This window comes from Gopherus evgoodei, chromosome 1, assembly GCF_007399415.2.
Source record: "Gopherus evgoodei ecotype Sinaloan lineage chromosome 1, rGopEvg1_v1.p, whole genome shotgun sequence".
In the NCBI taxonomy this organism is placed as follows: domain Eukaryota; kingdom Metazoa; phylum Chordata; order Testudines; family Testudinidae; genus Gopherus; species Gopherus evgoodei.
This window is the reverse complement of record NC_044322.1, coordinates 233,836,095-233,857,083: the sequence shown is the minus strand read 5'-3', so window position 1 is coordinate 233,857,083 and position 20,989 is coordinate 233,836,095. Positions and strand designations below refer to the sequence as shown.

The following is a 20,989-nucleotide window of genomic DNA, read 5'->3' as shown; positions in this document are numbered from 1 at the left end:
CCCTCAGGCCAAGTTTGCCCACCCCTGGTTTAGAGCATCTTCATTGAAGTGCTGCAGTGGTGCAGCTGCACTAATGCAATGTTTTAAGTGTTGGCCTACCCTTCGGCACCAAACTCCGAGGGGGTGGGGCTTAGAACAAATCTATCGCTTTGGCATCTCCCACTAGCTAACTTAGGCAAGGAACTGCCTAGTGTGCTGGCTTTTGTGAATCCCATTCTGAGGCACCTGTCTCCCACCAAACTCAGGCTTTGTGAACCCCAGTAATTTTTCAAGATGTCTTAATAGCTCAGTGGTTTCAGCATTGGCCTGCTAAACCCAGGGTTGTAAGTTCAGTCCTTTAGGGGGCCATTTAGGGATTTAGTTGGGGATTGGTCTGCTTTGAGCAGGGTGTTTGACTAGATGATGTCCTAAGTCCCTTCCAACCCTAATAATCTATGATTGTATGAAAGTGAGGCACAGTGATGCTCAGCATCACCACACCTAAGTTCCTTTGTGAATCCAGCACTTGTGCATCTAAAACTCATTGACAGTCAATGAGACTTAGGTGCCCAAATCAGTTAGGCACTTTTACATCTTACAAAATGCATCTAGACTGCACTGTATTGATGACAATAAAAATCAGCATTGTAGCTTGCCGTAGGTGTGTGTGTAAAATCTATAGCAAGAGTTACTTATTGATCAGCCCTTGCCAGGACATTTCCCCCTTTCTGAACAGTGGTACTACAGTTGTTTCCTCTCAATCTTTTGTTTCTTCCATGACTGTCTAAGTCAGGGGTCAACAACCTTTCAGAAATGGAGTGCCGAGTCTTCAACACTCTAATTTAAGGTTTCGCATGCCAGTAATACATTTTAATGTTTTTTAGAAGGTGTCTTATATAACTAAACTAGTGTTTAAGAAACTTCATTTAAAATGAAATTAAAATGTTGATCTTATGCTGTTGTCCCGCACAGCCCGCTGCTGGGCTGGGGTTCTGTTCACCATTTGGTGTGAGGGGTGCAGGTGGGAATGTGGAGGGGGGGTGAAGGCGCTCCCCTTTGGTGCTCAGGGTGGGGGTAGGGCTGTGGCGGGTGCATGGAGTGGGTGGGGGCTGGGGATGTGGGGGGGTGCAAGAGTCAGGGCAGAGGGCTGGGGACCGAGGGCTGGAGTCAGGGCTGGGTATGTGGGGGAGTGCAGGTGTCAGGGCAAAGGGGGGGCTGGGTATGTGTGGGGGTACCAGAGTCAGGGCTAGGGTTGTATGTGTGTGGGGTGGGGGGGATGGAGTCAAGCAGAGGGCTGGCTGTGTATGAGGGAGGTACAGGGCTCAGGGCTGGGGCCTCAGGGGCTGTGTGCAGGGCTCAGGGCAGAGGGCGGGGGATGTGTGCATGGGGGGGGTCAGGGCTCAGGGGAGAGGGCTGGGTGACTGTCCCCCTAAGAACTCCCAACCCCCCCTGCTTCTTGTCCCCTGACTATCCCCTCCTGGGACCCCTTCCTCCAACTGCCCCCCAGGACCCCACTCCCTATTTAAGCCTCCCTGTTCCTTGTCCTCTGACTGCCTCGACATTTCTTCACAACCCCACCCCCAGACAGACCCCCGGGACTCCCATGCATATCCAACCACTCCCCGCCCCGACAGGACTGCCAGAAACTCTTGACCCATCCAATCCCCCCTGCTCCCTGCCTGACCCAACCCCTCTCCACACACCTACCTCCTGACAGGGCTCCCCTCTGAAACTCCTGACTCATACAACTCCCCCCCAGGTCCTTGTCCCCTGCCCACCCCTTCCAGAGACCCCCCCCACCCTAACTGCCCCCCCAAGACCCTCCTTGCTCCCAGTCCCCTGAGCCCTATCCACCCCTCACCCGCTGACAGACCCCAGGATTCCCATGCCCCATCCAACCTCCCCTGCTCCCTGACTGCCCCCTCCAGAGACCCCCCCACCCCTAAAGACCCGTCCCGGGATCCCACCCCCCCATCCAACCCACCCTGCTCCCTGTCCCCTGACTGCCCCCATCCCTTATCCAATCCCCCCCCCCGCCCTGGACCCCTTACCATGAGGCTCCACGCAGAGCCAAACATGCTGCCCTGCGGGAGCACACAGCCCCGCCCCTCAGAGCATTGCATGTTTGGCGGCAGGGCTCCGGCTGAGCGGGAAGCGTTTCTGCCTCCCTGCAGAGCCAAACGCTGCCCCGCGGGAGCTCGCAGCCCCAACCCCCAGAGTGCTGCACATGTGGCGGCAGGCTCCAGGGGAGGGGGGGGAGGCAGGGGAGGGGCCGGCGGCTTGCTGTGCTCAGCTGGGCACTCTGGCCCAGGAGCACAGACTCCACGGCTTGCCATGCCAGGAGAGTGGGGCCATTTGCTCACCCCGTGCACATGGCTATGCTTCTGCTTCCTGCCCCCGCGGGGGGGAGCGGAGGGCAGAGGAAAGCGGGCTGGGCTGGGCAGGATTTTTAATGGCATGCTGGAGTCCCGGCAGGCTCCAGCGTGCCATTAAAAATCGGCTTGTGTGCCATCTTTGGCACACGTGCCATAGGTTGCCGACCCCTGGTCTCAAGTAATTGCTCATAGAAGATAGCGTTCCCAATGCCACATAATTAAACATAAAAGATATCTGACAATCATAATTCGATATTCAATTTATTAAAAGACATTTTGTGATTGCAAAGCTCAGTTACACACAACTTCACAAACTGTTCTGTTTGATGCAGCTCTTCATACTTAACTGTGTATGTAGACTTATCTGAGGTCTCACTACAGTTGCCCAGGTCAAATCAAAGTCCACAAACACAAAAGTAAAAAGCCTGGAATAGCAGTATTAACTGGCTATATTGCTCAGTCGGTTTGATTATGGCATAAGCTTACATTACAACATATTACATTACACATTTAATAACAGACAAATAGAAATATACACTATGTGAAATGTGGCAGAGTTAACATTTCTTTTGGAACTTTAATGATGAGCAACACAGGAGAAAATGTAAATTTGTCTCTCTCCACCCCACCTTTCTTATGTGTAAAGGGGACCTGAAAGATATGTCAAATGTTTCTCCAGCTTTGTTTTTTGCATTATAAATGAAGGTCTTGTGTACCATGGCAACTAAAGGTCTAGTGACATTCATTAATTACTAGAGACAAAAGCTGAGTAATAGTACTGATTTTTATACTCTATCAAATAGGTGTCTAAAAATACTAAACTCCAAAGCCTATTGAACATTTTGGGAGAAATTAGTGTTTCAGAATCAACCTCCACCTCTTCGCCCTTCAGCTGAGGTGCCAAAGCACTCAATACACATCTTGGAATGCCTCCAACAGGTCCTCCACCACCATGGATAACTATATTCTGTATTTTTGATTTTTTTTTTTTAAATTGAAAACAAACATTCTTTAATTGTATAAAGGCTTGAGTCATTTACTGCATTTTCATTTCCTAGTCTTACACCCTTCTTCCTCAGTGGGAGCTTGTCAATTCCCAGCAGCTCAGTGAGCAGCTCCAGCCTGCAATTTGTCTAACTCCCATGCCCAGGATGTGGTTACAGCTTGGCTAAATTCAAAACCAGTTCCCCTCCCTCCCCCCCTCCCCCCCCGCCCCCCAAGCCTAGCAAAATGCAATAGTCTTTAAACATGCCACATTATAAACTTCAGTAGTTCTTGCTGTAGCAGTTTTCCCCTCCCACTAGCCAAGGGAGTTTGCTCACTCTTGCCAAAATGAGTCACCTTTGAACAGAGGCATTGCAGCCCAAAAGCTGAGCTCTTAGAAAGTTAGTAGGGGATGATGGAAATGTGATCTTCATTACCAAAAAACCCGTTGAATGAGAGCTCAACAGACTGCAGATCTGTTATTAAAACATGCTTGGTCACTATTAGGAAAGTTACCCATTATTGACATGGGGTAATGCTAAACATGGTTTATATGAAAATGTAGACCAGAACAATCTGGTAAGACCCGAACCACTTCATAAACAATAGTTAGAGAACACTGTTATGACTATGCTTGGCTCATCATTGTCAGCAGTGGGTAATTTTCCTAGCATACAACTGGCCATAGAAAATGAAGATTACATAGTTAACGAGGAACTAACAAGTTCTTGTCACGTGAGCACGTTCTACTGCACCAGAGTGATGAAGAACACCTTTAAAGACGTTCACTCTACACAAGTCATGTGATGTCCCTGGCACAACGAAAATTACTGTCCATCCTGTATGACAGAAAAACATCAAAGCACCCAAGACATTACTTCTGTCCTACAGCATTTGCTGGACAACTATCCACATATGGAAAACGTAATACACTAAAGGCAAGGTTTCAAGTGAATCTCAGCCAAGCCTTTAAATTTATGCATGTAATCATTAGCAACTGAAACAACAAATTCTGGTACATGCCTTTTCCCAGTCAATTGTTATGGTCTACCTCCAGCTTTCCTACCTACAGATCCAAGTTCCACAGCAAATCTGCTTATAGAGTTGGAAACAGAACCATACCTGACAGTATTCTGCTCTAACCATTAGGTTAACATTGCTTGTGTACCAGGAGGAACTCTTCCTTTTGAGACCTTATTCATTACACCAATTTAAAAGAACAGACTTTTTCTTTGTCTAGTTACTGATTTTAATCTAAAATATTGACATCGACATATAGTACTCCAAGAACGCCACGCTGTCAAATCCACAGTGAACTAATTCACAGGTTCCTTGGAAATGATAGGGTAGGCAAGGGAAAGAGCCACCTCAGTAAAGGCATCAGAGTTGAATGACTCATCATTCAGAGCACTACAAAATCTAAAAGCCGTAAGCATACAATCAAGTTGTCAACTATATTAAACTAGAGCAGACAATTTTTCTCTCAGTTGAACGTATTTCTCAAGAGAAATCCTTTCTAGTTAGTATTTCCAAAGTTTATTGTTGCTGCACAAAGAAGAATCATAAAATTCCACTCCCACATCCCCAATTCTGACCCCTCCTGTGTGGGACTACCCTAAGGTTTACATATTATGAACAAGTTAAAGTTAACAGTTTGATGAAAAAGAGTAATTGCCTAGTGTGCAGGATGTTCCCTTTGCCAACCTCCTTCAAGGAGCAAATTCTTGGATGTAGCAGTTGGAAAGGTGCTTTATTAAAAATGAGAGATGAGTATTAGACAATCTAATCCAGGATAAGAAACCCTGAAAAACATGTAAAAATCTGAATGCTGCAGTGAGAGATACAAACTGCTCTCTCCCTTATTTAAGATACAAAACATTTTTTTTCTTCTTCACTGTAGTCTATTATATACTCTGGGTAAATCTGATGCTTCTCAAAGATGACAAAAATGGAGGGAACCAGCACATTGTCCACACAGCTGTCGTAAAAGGTGAGCATATCAGTAGCTCTTTGTGGGGGACGAACGTAGGTTGGGTCTCCTCTAACGAAGTCTCCAACTAGAACTCGAGCCACAAACATGGTGTTCCCTTTTGCAGCAGATTGACTATAACTGTGGGCATACTTAGCATCTCTGGCGAAGTAACTTCCTAGGAATGAGAAAAAAAGGGCACAGTGAAGATACTGGATGTGTATGCTGTACTTTATATGTCAGGCACAAAAGAGTTAGAACAGCACAATAATTAGGATGTATTTGACTCAAATTTCAATAAGCGAACTTTATGTTTATTGGCACCCCAGTATATTTAGTGGAGATTTCACACCAGACAGCTAAAGGATTTTGCTGTACAACTCCCATTACTTTCAAGAGGAAGGAAAGAGCAGGCTGGGTTATGAAGGAGTGAGACAGAAAGGGAGAGTAAAGAAAAACAGCCTAGGAAGAGTAAGACATTAGATCAACAGGTATAGCACAAGAGGAAAAAATTAATGTTAAGAGCTGAAGGAAAAAAGCCAGCATCATGGGTGGATAAGAGGAAAGAAACCTCTTGTCTCCATCTGACAGAAAATTACCATCTTCTTCAACTCCCCTCCTGCTGAGGTGAAAGAGGTAATGGACTGGCAAGTTTCCCTCCACTTCCTAGGAATCAAAACATGCCCCTCTCCCCCTCCTCCCCCCCAATATAACAATTCTTTTTCAGACCCCAAATTAATTCTCTCAACCCCACATCAAATTCTCCATCCACGCAAACCAATTCCTTTCCAACCTGAAAAAACACTGGAGCTTCCCTCCCATCACTTCCCCCATGCACAAAAAAATCACTGCGGCTTATAAAGACCAATTATCACTGTAACGTCATCACTGGGTACTTTAAAGAAAGTCTGTGATCTCATATACGCAGTCATGACCTCCTCACCTTTTCCAAAGCTTGTTCCATGGACTCCACAGATTCTCCAGTCAAAATTGTGATTGCAGATGGCTTCCAAATGGGAACTCTTGGTTCCATGGAACAAGAGCCTCTCATCTACATCTTTCCCTCCATTTTTCTTCTTCATCTGCTCTTTTTGCCTGATGTAAAAAATATATTTAAAAGACACATACACTATAATATGGATCAGATTTCCAGCCACTTCTGTATTCCACGGGCAGTCAAATTAGAGCTGCTAGTCTGGGAACGGCAGTAAAAATTACTTGTTTATGGAAATATGCTTATGAGTGTGAATATATTGTAATTGGAATATGCTTCCTGAAAAAGGTCTCTGGTAAGGTATCATTACAAAGTTTATAATCTACTGAGTGTGTTCATTCTATTTGTATGTATGTATCATTCTTGTATCTGAGGGCTTGGCTACACTCGAAACTCCGAAGCGCTGCCACAGGAGCGCTCCCGCAGCAGCGCTTTGAAGTGCGAGTGTGGTCGTGGCGCCAGCGCTGGGAGAGAGGTCTCCCAGCACTGCACGTACTCCACCTCCCTGTGGGGATCAGCTTGCAGCGCTGGGAGCGCGGCTGGGGCAGTTTACACTGGCACTTTGCAGCACTGTAACTTGCTGCGCTCAGGGGTGTGTTTTTTCACACCCCTGAGCGAGAAAGTTGCAGCGCTGTAAAGCGCCAGTGTAGCCAAGGCCTAAAGCTAGAAATAAGAAGTATTACTCTGAGGTCCTATTGTAACTATGCAAAGTGTGTGCTATTAATGGTGGCTTGGAATCTTGAGGGCTTCCATTAACTAGGACAATTGGTTCTAAATGGCTGTGTTTACTGCAGCCTTCCTGCGAGTCAGCCCAGGAAGAATGGAGGCTTGGAGTCTCACAGAACATCTGAACACTTCACAGGATACTGGAATCCATCTTAAACCTCGTGCTTTTCCATTTAGAAGGAGGGGTTGGAACCCAAAGAGAGACAAAGGGTTCCCACCTTGTGCCGAAGATATAAAAGGGGGTGGCACAGAACAAAGGGGGCTGCCAGTCATGAGAAATTCCCTAGTTACCACCTGAGCTGGAGCTAACAAGGACTGTATCGGGGAAAGGATTGGGCCCAGACTAAGAAGGAGTCTAGTCTGTGAAAAACGCTTATTGGAATATCTGAGAGTGAGATTTACCTTTATTCAGTTTCTTAAATGTATTAGGCCTAGACTTGCATGTTTTGTTTTATTTTGCTTGGTAACTTATTTTGTTCTCCCTGTTATTACTTGAAACCACTTAAATCCTACTTTTTATACTTAATCACTTACTCTGGGTTAATAAAATCACTTCTGTTTAATAATTAAGACCAGGGGGAGCAAACAACTGTGCAACTCTCTCTATCAATGTTATAGAGGGCAGACAATTTATGAGTTTACCCCGTATAAGCTTTATGCAAAGTAAAATGGATTTATCTGGGGTTTGGATCCCACTGAGAGCTGGGTTTCGGAGATAGGTGATTTGCTGAGCAGTTTTTGGTTAAAGTCTGCAGCTTTGGGGGCATGGAACCCTGGGTCTGTGTTGCAGCAAGCTAGTGTGTTTGGCTCAACGAGGCAGGGTTCTGAAGTCCCAAGCTGGCAGTGGAAAAACGGGCTTAGAGGTAATTCCAGCACGTCAGGTGACAGTATAACCAAAACAGTATGACCAAACCCATCACACTTGCCTCCCTACATTTGATAAAAATCTGAAAGGGAATGTGGAAAAAGCTACAAGACACATGGATTAAGATTAGTTTTTTAAATGCTGTCAGTTATTTTCAAGGTCTGTTCTGTTAAAACAAACCATTTCTAGCAAACTCTTCTTTGCTGCTTAGCAATTGTTGTTATTGCTTGGTTAGACTATTAGCTCGATCATTGCCAAACCCAAACTGTTTTTGAGGGGAAAATGTTATCTGTCTATCTAGGCAGGATCTTATATGCTCTCCTGACCCCAAATTACCATGGCATCAAAGCACTCTTATTAAATGTTTCTGCTGCTGTTCTTAATTGGCCAACTATGCTGTAGATATTTAAAAGCCAAAAGGAACTAGAGCACATCAGTAACAAATAACCCAAGCCTTGGGGATTGTAGTTCAATTTAGTTTGGCTGTTCTACACCAGAAGCCCCTAATATGCCTTCAGGAACCTCGCCCCGAGAGGAGTGTGACACCTTCGTAAAATACCCATTTAGAGAGACATTCTAGATCCACTGCAGCAGACTTATTAATGGATACAGTCTCCTTTTGAACCTGTGCAAACAGTGAAGACTCTGCTATCAGGGCAATTCAATATTCAGTAAACACAGATGTACTTGCATACCAATTCTGTGCGCCAGTCGTATCTGTTAATTTTCATGGAGTAGCTACTCCATGCAGAGAGTCATCAGCTTTGCTGTAGAGGGGATGTTACCTTTTCAAGGAGGGGGCGCTAAAGCTCAGCAGCAATAGCACATCAACAATGAATAGCTAATTAGCCTCAGAAAGGACTGAGTGGTATTTCTGAGTTCCTAAAGTAAGCTTCAACACCACACTGGGTAACCTCCAGAGTTCATGTCAGTCTCTAGCATGTATGCCCAGGAGAGGCAGTCTTGGAAGTTATGAGACTCCCTCCCGTTGTTATTGCCACAACTAGGTTAATGTAATAAAATAGATACAAACCACTGAAAGACTTGCCAAAGGGATGGGTTCTGAATCCTCCTCATTCTCTGGATAGCATAATTGTTCATTGTCCTTTTAAATAGGGTCTCGATTTCAGTGTATTCAGAGGATGGATTAGTGATCTCCACTGCCTACAAAATACCAAACCACAGCCAAAGGTTACAGAAAGCTTCAACTGGCTGTTAAGGGCTGACCACGCTTTCATAGGCAGAACCAGTGAGATCAAAGGTGGATCTTTTGAGTGTATGTAGTACTTGAAATCTTATTCACTCACAGAACAGGAACAGCCTAGATAGTTCCTATGTGAGCTCCCCCATTCTGTTCTATGCACTGTACCTCTCTCCATGGGAAGGATCTCTCAGACAAAGGAGAGATGAATTCAAGTGTTTGTATACGTTCCATACTTCATCTGTTGAGATGGTGACCTGTCAGCTATAAACTAGGCTGAGAATACTAACTCCTGTAACACAGGGCTACCAGACAGACATGAGTTGGTAACAGTTTTTCAGTCACTGCTGCCTAGGGCCAATATGAAATCAAAACTTGAGGTGAAAGGCCCCAGTTCCAACGTGTAAACGGTGCATCTTAAAACAGAGCACTGGCTGCTCTGGGAGGCATGGCGAAAGCAGCTCAATCCGCCTCTGGTTCAGCCTGCTCATTCTCTAACACAAATATTATATTCATACATTTTAAGACAATTCATTTTTGCCATGTATCTCTCTTCAACTACCAATTCCATTTTGCCGCCATTACACAAAGTAAAAAGAAGATGGAGGGGGATTCACAGAACCTGATTTACTAATCCTAACAAGCTATCAATATCTAACAACATAGATCAGAGGTGGGAAAACTATGGCCCGCGGGCTGGATTCGGCCTGTGGGATTGCCACCCCGTAGCGCCGCAGGCCCCATGCCATTCCCAGAAGTGGCTAGCTCCACGTCCCTGCAGCCTGGGGGCAGAGGGCACTGTGCACTGCCCTCGCCTGCAGGCACCGCCCCTTGCAGCTTCCATTGGCTGGGAATGGGGAACTTCAGTGGGAGCTTCAGGGGAGGTACCCACAGGCAAGGGCAGTGCACAGAGGCTGCAGAGACATAGTCCTGCCCGCTTCCAGGAGCAGGGCGGGGCCAGGGCAGGCTGAGAGCCTGTCTTGGCTCCACTGTGCACTGCTGCCACCCTGGAGCCGCACCAGGTAAGCAGCGACCGGGTCAGAGCCCACACTCCAATCCCCTGCCCTGAGCCCTCTGCCGCACCCCTCCTGCATTTCAACCCCCTGCCGTAAGCCCCCGTCTGCAGCCCACATCCCAACCCCCTGCCCTAATCCCCCTCCCGCACTCCACACCCCCTCCTGCCACGAGCCCCCTTGTACACCCCGCACCCCTCTGGCACCCCAAGCCCTTGCCCTGAGCCCCTTCCTGCACACTGCACCCCCTCCCACACCCCAACCCACTGCCCTGCAATTTCCCTACCCAGATGTGGCCCTCCGGCCAAAAAGTTTGCCCCCCCCAGATATAGATTATAGACATATAAACTTTTACTTTGCATCGGATTTTTCATGTCTCAAAATGTTTTACAGAATAAATACTGCAACCTCCAATATTATGTGTAGGGAAGGAGGAAGAAAATAGAAGTCCTTATACTAAACAGGGAAGACTAAACAAACAAACAAACAAAAAAAGCAAAGCCTCTCATAAGTGATCCTTTACGGTGTAGCAAGATTTTCCAGAACAGTTTGCAAGGCCAATGTCTGAAGTGTAGGAAATTCATCAAGGCTGAGGTGTCAGATGTCGTGAAGGCCACCACAGAGGCATGCAGAATCCCAGCCAGTCATGAAACAGTGAAAGAGGATTACTACTGTGAAAGAAAAGCCTTATGATCAGAGAGGTAATGAGCAATCTCAGATCCATTATGCTTCTACCTGGCCTACACTTTAAGAATTGATAATACTTTGCAGTTATTTAATATCTTCCATCTTAAAGTGTCAATTGAGATGAGGTACTTGACTGAAACGCAAGCTGGTTTCTTTTAATCTCTCACATCACTAACCAGCAGTTATAACATGTTCCTGCCAGTCAAATTCTTTGTGCCTGTGCAACCCCATTGTCTCCAGTGAGCTTAGCACAGGTGTACCTAATTGGAATTTAGGCTGGGATTTGAAAGGGAAAAGGAATTAGGCTCCCAAATCCCATTGGTGTTTAAAGGGAATTTGGCACCTAACCACCTTAGGCTGCTTTGAAAATCCCAGCCTTTATTAACAATTCCCTTGATAACACACATGGAGGAATTTCCTAATTCCCCCTCAGCTGCAGTGGCAAGGATAACAGGAGCAAAGACTTATTTTTTGTCACTGATGTCAGCTTTACCGCAGGTCCAGATTCTGATTCCCTTACTTGTGTTGAGTAGCACCTTACTCCACAAGTTATTTGTGGTAAACAAAGCCACCCAACATGAATAAGAGGATCTGAATCTGGTCCATACAGCCTAAAGGACAGCTGGCATAGAAATGGCATGGTGTGCTCCTAAGTCACTCCTCACTACAGCCTGGGAATATGGGGTGAAGAACTGCAAAGAGTGTGAACATCTGCAAAGTTCTGCTCTCTGGCTATCACCAGCTGGCAAAGTGCCCAAAAACTGCTCTTAGCAACAAAAACAGTCTGAGAATCAGGAATCCATCACCAGCTCCTTGATGCCTCCCACTTATTCTGTGCCCAAGTGACTTGGCCAATTTCACATAGGACATCTGTAGCAGAGCTGGTAATGGAGCCTGCACTTAAACCTCCTCTAAAGGAGGAGCTACAAAACCGTGGTGTATCCAAATGCTTGACTCTCGGTCTGTTCCTTAGCCATAGAACTATTAACTAGATGATTCCAGTATTTCTTTTGATCCATCTGTTGAAGCAACATGCAAATATCATCAAAACTGCTAGTAAAAACTCCTAGCTGTCCAACAGCTCTGCTCTTACTCGTTAGCTTCATTTCTTTAAATAAATGAATGGAGATATGCCTATCTCCTAGAACTAGAAGGGACCATTGAGTCCAGCCCCCTGCCTTCACTAGCAGGACCAAGTACTGATTCTGCCCCAGATCCCTAAGTGGCCCCCTCAAGGGCTGAGCTCACAACCCTGGGTTTAGTAGGCCAATGCTCAAACCACTGAGCTATCCCTCATCCTCTGTGTATATATTATAAGTTTAATACTGTATTTGTTTGATTAGATATGAAAAGAGAGGCAACTTGACCTAGTAATGACCATATCGTCATCATATGATGGTTCTTTGGTGGCCTGTGTGACAAAAGTTGGTAATCTCAGTCCAGTTCCTATTGAACAGATGTGGACTTCAGGGTACATCTACACTACTTTTAAAAATCTACATTTAACTGCAGTGAAGATGTTCAGGCTCTGGGACCCTCCCACCTCACAGGGTCCTAGAGTCCAGATCCAAACCCAAACCCAGCCCAAGCCCAAATATCTACACTGCAATTAAACAGTCCCTTAGCCTGAGCCCCATGAGCCCAAGTCAGATGGCACAGGCCAGCCGTAGGGGTCTAACTGCCGTGTAAAAATACTGTTTGAAAACCCACCAACTCAACTAGCACCCATATTGCTAGTCTCAGGACACTTTAATACCTTTTAAAAAATCTGGTCCAGTCACCTAGAGATGCAGATGAAATCAATGAGCGTACAGTGCCTAAATATCTTTTAAAATCTGGCCCTTTGTAACTATATTCCCAAATGGCAAATGTTTCAGTATACATGGACATTTTATCATGTTCCTTTGGGCTCAGTGTCTTTCCATCAAAAGAACCTGTATAGGAACAACCCAAACTCACTGGAGCAAAAAGGAGAAAACACAAGTACCTTGTACCCCATGTCAGGCAGTGCTGATTTGTCCCAGTTTCTAGGATAGTTTTGATCTGGAGTATCAGTCACTCTTTGGCTGTTTGCGAACAAAAAGAAAATCAGGAATGAGTCTACGGTATTTCCATTCCTGTCATAAACCCTCTCCCAGACTCATAGGGTCCCCTTGGAATAAGTCTATTTTGGTCACTTCCCCTGTAAGAATTTTACAACACAGATTTAATCTTGCTACTTACTGCAGATTACCAATTAAATATAGTCATGTAACTAGGTTCCCAATAGGAATTAGTCCCCAGTTTCTGGTGGGCAGCATTTCTTAGGCCTGATCTATACTAGTGATGAAACTCGATCTAAGTTACGCTACTTAAGCTACGTAAGTAATATAACTGAAGTTGACATAGCTTACATTGACTTAAAGTGGTGTCTACACCATGCTATGTAGACGGGAGCTTCCGCCTCTCACTGAGGTGGATTAACTAAGTCGATAGGAGAGCGCTCTCCTGTTGACGTGTCGTGTCTTCACCAGACCTACTAAATTGACATCACTGCATCAGTTGTAGTGACACCAACTTAGTGTGCAGTGTAGACGAGGCCTTGGTCTCTTACTATGCTTTTGTAAAAGACAAGTTCTACCTCATCAATACCCCCATCTCCTCTTACACCATGTACCACAGGAACGAGCAGATTCCTGCTCATGCAGCAGAGAACTGCAGTGTTGCACGCTGACTGTGGCACTGCTGCAACTATCTGCAAACCAGCAGTGTGTTATATGATTCCACCAAAGCATGCAGTATATTGAGGCGAACAAGAACAGTTGAATTGCAATACAACCAACCAATATGGCAATCAGCGAACCAGAATTATCTATGAGAATCAAGAAACTTCCCCATATGCAGCCACCATTCCATACGGGGCATTTCGTTTTACAGTGAAAAAAACAAACAAAAATGAACACATCACTGAGTACCCTTTTTTCATCTTTTTCACATCTTCTGAGGACACGAACTTTGGTCGCCTGCGGACTTCTCTTTGAGTTTGATAACGGACATTTTTCTGGACCATTTCTTGAAAGAGAAAATTTATTTCATGTATTTTTTACACACACACACACACACACACACACACACACACACACACACACACACACACACACACACACACACACACACACACACACACAGTGCAAGAGAAAATAAACATTCATTTGTTGATGGAATGTGGCAGTTCAACTTTTTGTCTATTTAGCAACCACTGTCTCTGCAGCCCTACTAGTTTGTTTCAATCTTCTCTGTCCCTTCCTTATGTGACTCTTACTTGAGCTTACCTACCCTTCCAGAAATCACTAGCTCCCTCCATCTCACTTACACTCTTTCTTCATATCATGGAAAACGTTCAGATCTACCAGACAATTCATGACTTTACTATGTATTTAAACAAGGGCTCACTCCCTCATCTCCTGTCTTCTGCTCCCATTTAAGGCTGCAGTGAAGTCAACAACTCTGCAGTGGAGCGCTGAAAGAGCTTGGCAGACTTTCTGTACATCCTTTGTGAGCCTCTGCAACCCTTCTGCAAAATGGGCATTATAAGAATAGGCCACAGGAATGTTGTGAGAATTCATAAATAACTTTGTAAACCATGGAGATCCCCAGACAGAACTACAGATGTGTGATGGGTTACAGTGGTGACATTACAAATATTCCCGTCATAGACTTGTCAGAAGCTCAGACTTAAGGCTGCAGAATCTGGCAGAAGAAAAAGCTGCATGTGATGCTCTCAGGCAAACAGAGCCATCTTAAACAAAATCATAAGTAATAATCATAGCTAAAAAAGCAACCACTGGCTGGTCGAGTACCATTTCTTTTTTGGTTAGATGAGGCCTTCCACATGTTTACTCTAAAGGGAAAAGCTCTCTTTATAACCTCTTCCCTCTCCCACCCCCCTTACCTCATGCACCTTACCTTGCCCTCTTTGTCCAATTTGTACCTTGTTCCGTTCTGTCATTAATTTGCCCACATACTTATTTACACCTTCTCCACTTTACAGATTTCTCTCCCCTTACAATTTTCCACCCTGCATATGCGGACTATTTCCCCTTCTCCGAAAAACTATCCAGCTAGTCCTATTTGCAGCTGTCTCCCTCTGTACATGTCTCCCAGAAAAGTACTGCAACGTAGCATATCAAAGCTACCAAACTATAAATGATAATGCATTGTGTTCAACTGGAATTAAAGGGGGACAGTACCTTTAAAATTGATCTCGTATTGTTGGGAACCAGCCTGAAACTGTAGGATGTCATTTGGATTCGCCAGAAATAAATTCTCCAAATCATCAGAAGCTAGCGCAGAAGCTCCCTGCAGTCCGTCCTATAGAATGGAAATGTGGGGAAAAAATAATGGTTAAACCAGGAGTCGGCAACCTTTCAGAAGTGGTGTGCCAAGTCTTCATTTATTCACTCTAATTTAAGGTTTCGTGTGCCAGTAATACATTTTAATGTTTTTAGAAGGTCTCTATAAGTCTATAATATATAACTAAACTATTGTTGTATATAAAATAAATAAGGTTTTAAAAATGTTTAAGAAGCTTCATTTAATATTAAATTAAAATGCAGAGCTCCTCAGACTGATGGCCAGGACCCAGGAAGTGTGAGTGCCACAGAAAATCAGCTCACGTGCCGCCTTTGGCACATGTGCCATAGGTTGCCTACTTCTGGATTAAACCTATCTGGAAGGACAAAAGATTGCACAACTGCCTTTTTCATTCATTGATAAACATGAGCCATGAATTCTGACCTCTGCCAGGGAAAAAATACTATATTGCATATATGTCATTAGTGAGCCTGGGCCTACACAGGTAAATAAAGTGACAGTTCCCTGGCCACATATCAGGTATAACACAGGATTGAGAGTGGGAAAATACAGTGAGAGGAGTGGAGGTCAACTTTGGAAGACTAACTGAGGAAGCGACTTTAAAGGAGGCACACAGGGTCAGGAAGTTTGCTCCAGGCATAAAGGAAATTACAGAGTTGATTGTGGGAGAATGAGACTGAGGAAAAATAAATAACTGATAGTAATACTTAGCACTTACAGTGCTTACCGTTCATAGATCTCAAAAGCGCTGCATAATGAAAGGATGTCATCACCCTTCTGCACCCCTCCGAAAAGCAATACAACAAAGAAACCCACCCGGAATAGTTTTGGACATGAGAAATGCCACAAACTGAACCATTTCACCACTGATCACTAGCGTCCCATAGACCCAAATTGCTTTCCATCCCATCCGAGGTTCCAAAAGCCCCACTCTAACTTGCAGCTCCCATTGACTTCAATTGGAAATGCAGTCTGGAAATGATACTGGGCCCCTACAAGCTACCCAGTGGAGTTCAACCTGCTACTCATTGGGAACAAGCTATGAGAACATTTCTATTCCTGTGCCAGGCTACAGCCGCTTGTGCAGAGATCTCTTTATGATAGATGGAGCTGGCAGTGACACCATAGTTTATGTTGCTTGAACACTCCATTATAGACCCTTTTTTTTCAGTTGCTTATAACTTTGCTAAACTTTAACTGTTCGGGTTGAACTTTCCCATACTAGGAGTCTAACGGAGGCTGAACTATTCAAGTTTTAGCAAAAACAGCTCAGCCATTCTGGAAAATTAGATTAGGACAGGGAAAAAACATTTTGCCATTATTAAAAAATAATTTAAATCATTTTGTTGAGAAGCTCTACAGCCCTCATTCTTTGGAAGCAGACTTCAAATTTGGCAGGGTGGGGGACAGCCCTGGATCAGAGAGGTGCCTTTTGTGGTCCTTGTGACAATCCACCTGAATTTGGCCAAGTTTATAAGCTTCTGAATACTGCCATTTTTACAAGCTCACATGTACTGTAGAAGTTTGTAACGACTTTGGCATCTAATTTCTTCAAACATTCTGTCTGAACAGAGCATGCTCCAACTGAGGACTACAGGGGCTCAAAGGGCTTTTCCTGCAAACCTTCCTCCCAGATGTCAGGGTCAACTTTGGTGCCAGGCATTTGAACAAGAGCGACTTTCTCCTGCACTCTCAATGCTCCACTGCTGGTGCTCAGGTAGCATGGAGGAAGAGGAAGCAGCCTGAATCACATGCAAAAGGGAAGCAGGGACAGGCTATGATGGAGAAGAGCAGAGGGGGTGGGGACAGGTGTGGGAAATATACTTGGGGACGGGCTGAGGGTGACAAGGCAAGAGTGTCTAAAACCACTAGGATACACACCTTTCCACAACCTGGAACAGAACTTAGGACTCCCAAATCCCAATGTTCCTCTGCTGTCTAGAAAATGCATGTGTAATTTGTTGGCAAAGTAGATCTTTCATCACCTTCTATAGGGTGATCCATTTATAAGGATAACAGCCTACTGCTGCTGCCAATTGCTCCATTAGCTCAAGTGGTAGATGTTTGTGCTGTTCCAACCCTGTTGATGACCCACAGGGTAGTCTGTAATATGGGGGTGTGTCGGTATCCCCTTGTGGCAGGACTGGGAACTACACCCACCTGGCTCCCTGCCCCTTATGCTGCCAAACCCAACTCTGCATTTGTCAAGTCCTTATTAAGACCCAATCCCTCCTCAATAGTCTTTTCCCCCATTAGGATAATGGGACAGTAGAAGTTCCCTGGCTCCAGTAGGGGTTAATCAGCCCTAGGTCTCCTGGGTTTGGAAACTTCTTCTCTAAAAATCCCTGGCCAAGGTAGGTAGCGGAACCTACACCCGCTTACTCCACTGGGTTCCAGCTCAGGGCCCTTGTTTGGAACAGCGAGAACCAATCCTTCTCAGTCCCATGCTGTTCTCTCAGCCACTTCCTACCTTTGTAATCTTGCCAGCCTCCTGCCCTGTTTATCATTCTTTGGAGCACTGGTTTGTCTGGCAGCTTCTCACTAGTCTGCTGGAGGGATAATCTCTCTTGCAGCTGCCCCACCCACTTATCTTGGAGCCCTTTTATCCAGCTGCTTTGAGGTTGCTAATCAGCTCTGGCTAAACAGATCGGCAGTTGCTTTGTTAATCCTTTGGCTGATGAACCAGCATAAGATGTATAGACCCTATGACAGGCTCAATATGGTTTCAAATGGTGAAATTTTTCTTTTGTCAATTTACCCTTTTTCTTTTTTTTTAAATAGGAACTTACATACAGAAAATTACATAAAGAGAATGTTTGGGTTACAAAGTCATATATTAAAATAAATTAGGAAATGCCACTATAAAGATCAGTGGACACTTGACAATTTTAGTTTTAAGCTCTCTGTCCCTCAGCTCCCCATCTGTAAAATGAGGATACTATCCCTTCATCTCACAGGGGTCTTGTGAAGATTAATTCATTAACGTTGTGAAGCATTCACATACTATAGTCATGAGAGCCACAGAAAATCCACGGAGAAAATTTAGAATTCTTTATTAAGTGCCAGGTTTGGACGGTGTACAGTAAATAAAGCCTCATCCCACAGACTGAATAAAGAGAATATAAATAAATACTGAATAACTACCCCTTCATTGACCACCATCCATCCTGAGCGCTCTCTGAGGTTGAAGTCCTATGGGAAAAAATAGTATGTGGTCACGTTGTTAAAGACTGTATCAGTTCATACGTACAAGAGGGCCAAATTACGATTGTACAGGCAACTTTCACTCTGGCCTTTCTTAAATTTGGAGTACTTGACTTTGCAACCTTAATAATGCTCTCTTTACATAGTTTTCTTCTGTATAATACATAAAAAAGGGAAAAAGTATGCTACTGGAAGGGCATTTTTCATGAATGCCGCATAAATCTTGTATATGATTCCCCACCACTAAGCCTGCTAATGCTTAGCTCTCTTAGCCTCCTGGATATGATGCTTCTTTCATGTTATTTTGGGAAAGGGTAGAGAAATTGGTACAAGATTTTATCAGATGACTTTTTGAGGAGGCATCTATAAAAGCTTATAGTGCATGCTTTGCCAGAAATAAGTACCCACCCACAGTCAATCATCTGGCTTTATTAATTGCTAACTAAGCCATAGGAAGGGGCCTATTGTTTTATAAATCAAAAGCAAATAAACAATATCTACAGGTTACTATATAGCAGAGGAGACTGTATTTGTGACATCCCTCCAGAAGTGGTTAAGAGGGGATGGACGTTACAAGGTGCTCACCTGTTTCCCATATTCAATCCACTGGCCTAGGTCATTTTTCCAATACCAAATCCATTTTGTTGTCATTATGAATTTGGGGGGTTTTGTAACTGATGATGGTGTGGAGAGGCGTCGAAGCAAAGCAGAAGAAGAGGTAATTGACCTGAAATTGACATTCTGATCTGCTAAGCTAGAGAGAGAAATTCAGAGAGTTACACCAGTGCTAAGTGTGCATACTTATCCTCTCTCATCATCAGTTGAAACAGCTTCCAAATTTCTACATTATAGGTGGAATTGGTAACACTACCTCTAGTTAAGGTTGCTTAAGAAAGGCAGGCAGAAAATTGCCCCATGCAGGCATGCTCTGATTCAGGAGCTTCAGATCCTTGTGACTAGACTCCCCACTGCAAAAAGAGCTAACACTGTCTATATCTCTAACACAGCATGCAAACTACGTGATGCTAGGGGCATCATTGCTGACTTGCTAGAAAGTTTGGGGCTACACCTAATTTATTGATACAAGTTTTTTGTAATGAACCACAAATGCACATGATGCTAGTATTTGCTTGTGTTTGTATCCTCCTTGCCAGAAGAGTATAAATTGTGTAGTGTTGGAGTTCACCAGCCTTGCCTGACAAAGACGGATAAAAGCCTCCTGTTCCAGGCTGCCTGAGAACAGGCGTTACAAAAACAGAACAGCAATCCTTTGTTCCTGGATAGCCAGTGGCCAGAACTCTCAAGCAATCACATCTGGCCAACCCTGAGCTTCAGAGAGCACCAGTGCTCCATGATCAGAGTGACGTGTCAGTTGAAAGTGGAGCTTTCAGAGAAGGAACGAATAGGATAGTGGGTGAATCTAGAGAACACTCCTATTGCGTCCTATATCTATGAATATTTTACCTATGAATAAGATCTACTATCCTTCACAATGGAGAACTTCATAAGAGAGTCCTCCGGGCGAGTTCCAAATAATGGCTGTATAGAGGACTGACAGCCACAAAAACAGTCTAGGACAGGGGTTCCCAAACTTGGTTTGTGGCTTGTTCAGAGTAAGCCCCTGGTGGACCATGAGACGCTTTATCTGAGCGGGCCACCACTTCTCACAGCTCCCATTGCCGGGAACGGCGAACCACGGCCATTGGAAGCTGCGAGCAGCCATACCTGCAAGGCGCTCAGGTAAACAAAGCGTCGGGCTTACCCTGAACAAGCTGCAAACCAAGTCTGGGAACCCCTGGTCCAGGAGAAGCTTTCACTGAGTTATTGGTAATAACTTCAATATGAACTGTATGTTACTAGACACCCAGTCTGTGCACCAAATGCTACATGTTTCATTAGCCTATATAATCTCAATAGCAGGGCAGAACTCCTCTACAGGTTATTCCACTTACCACAAGAACAGGTAAACATTTTCATTAAGCAACTGTCTAACTTCGCTCTCTTCTCCTGTGCACCCTCCGACCGTGTCTCTGTATATTCTCAGAGATCCTGTTCAGCAACCGTTTATGTTACCAAGAAGTCTCTAGCAGAAGCTTATGAGGTCAACACACAGCTTTCAGAAGTCTTATCTAAGGGCATCAAGCAATCATGCCCTAAATTCTCTTGAGAAAAGGAGTTAGCCAGAAACTGAAGGATAGACTATCCTTGTGCTACCCCAAAGCTATGTAGCTTCTTTACAGAGCTTAGCAAAGAGCTTTTAAGCATTATTATACCTGTCGTTTTGAGGGTCACAATAGGCCTTTTCGACTACCTCCATTCTGGGAAGATCAAGCCAATTGACTCCATCAAACCTCTGCCATCGATAAGGCAGATGATAATGAATCATCCTGCAGTCATCTGCAAAGAGAACAAACATGCTAAGGAGCTCACTTAACCTTAGAGCAGGCTGATAGCAGGACACTGAAATGAACCAAGAGAGGAGCAGGAATAAGCATCAAACCCTACAATGCATTTTTATTATGATCCCTTTGGCCTTCTCCCTTTCCATTTGATTCTGCTTTCATGTACACTGGGGTAAATCAAAAGTTAGTCCACCGAAGTCAGAGCTAGACTGGAGTAAAACTGAAGGAAGAGTTGAA

General features: G+C 44.6%; 1 protein-coding gene across 3 annotated transcripts in view; it reads right to left on the bottom strand.

Moving 5' to 3' along the window:
- Window positions 1-2,596: 2,596 nt before the first annotated feature.
- The window catches only part of LOC115637793 (zinc finger CCCH-type antiviral protein 1-like), a 45,493-nt gene continuing 27,100 nt past the window's right edge, over window positions 2,597-20,989 (bottom strand). The window contains exons 6-14 of one of the 3 annotated variants that reach the window (XM_030539398.1): window positions 20,624-20,747; window positions 18,936-19,104; window positions 18,291-18,338; window positions 15,023-15,143; window positions 13,748-13,844; window positions 12,781-12,859; window positions 8,926-9,056; window positions 6,251-6,402; window positions 2,597-5,485 (exon numbers count right to left, since the gene is read on the bottom strand). In XM_030539398.1, coding sequence (XP_030395258.1) covers window positions 5,202-5,485; window positions 6,251-6,402; window positions 8,926-9,056; window positions 12,781-12,859; window positions 13,748-13,844; window positions 15,023-15,143; window positions 18,291-18,338; window positions 18,936-19,104; window positions 20,624-20,747 — 1,205 coding nt within the window. In that variant the 3' untranslated portion in view covers window positions 2,597-5,201. Of the gene's footprint in view, window positions 5,486-6,250; window positions 6,403-8,925; window positions 9,057-10,374; window positions 10,778-12,780; window positions 12,860-13,747; window positions 13,845-15,022; window positions 15,144-18,290; window positions 18,339-18,935; window positions 19,105-20,623; window positions 20,748-20,989 lie in introns of those variants that run through there. The other 2 variants (XM_030539408.1, XM_030539418.1) reach the window with 2 other exon arrangements.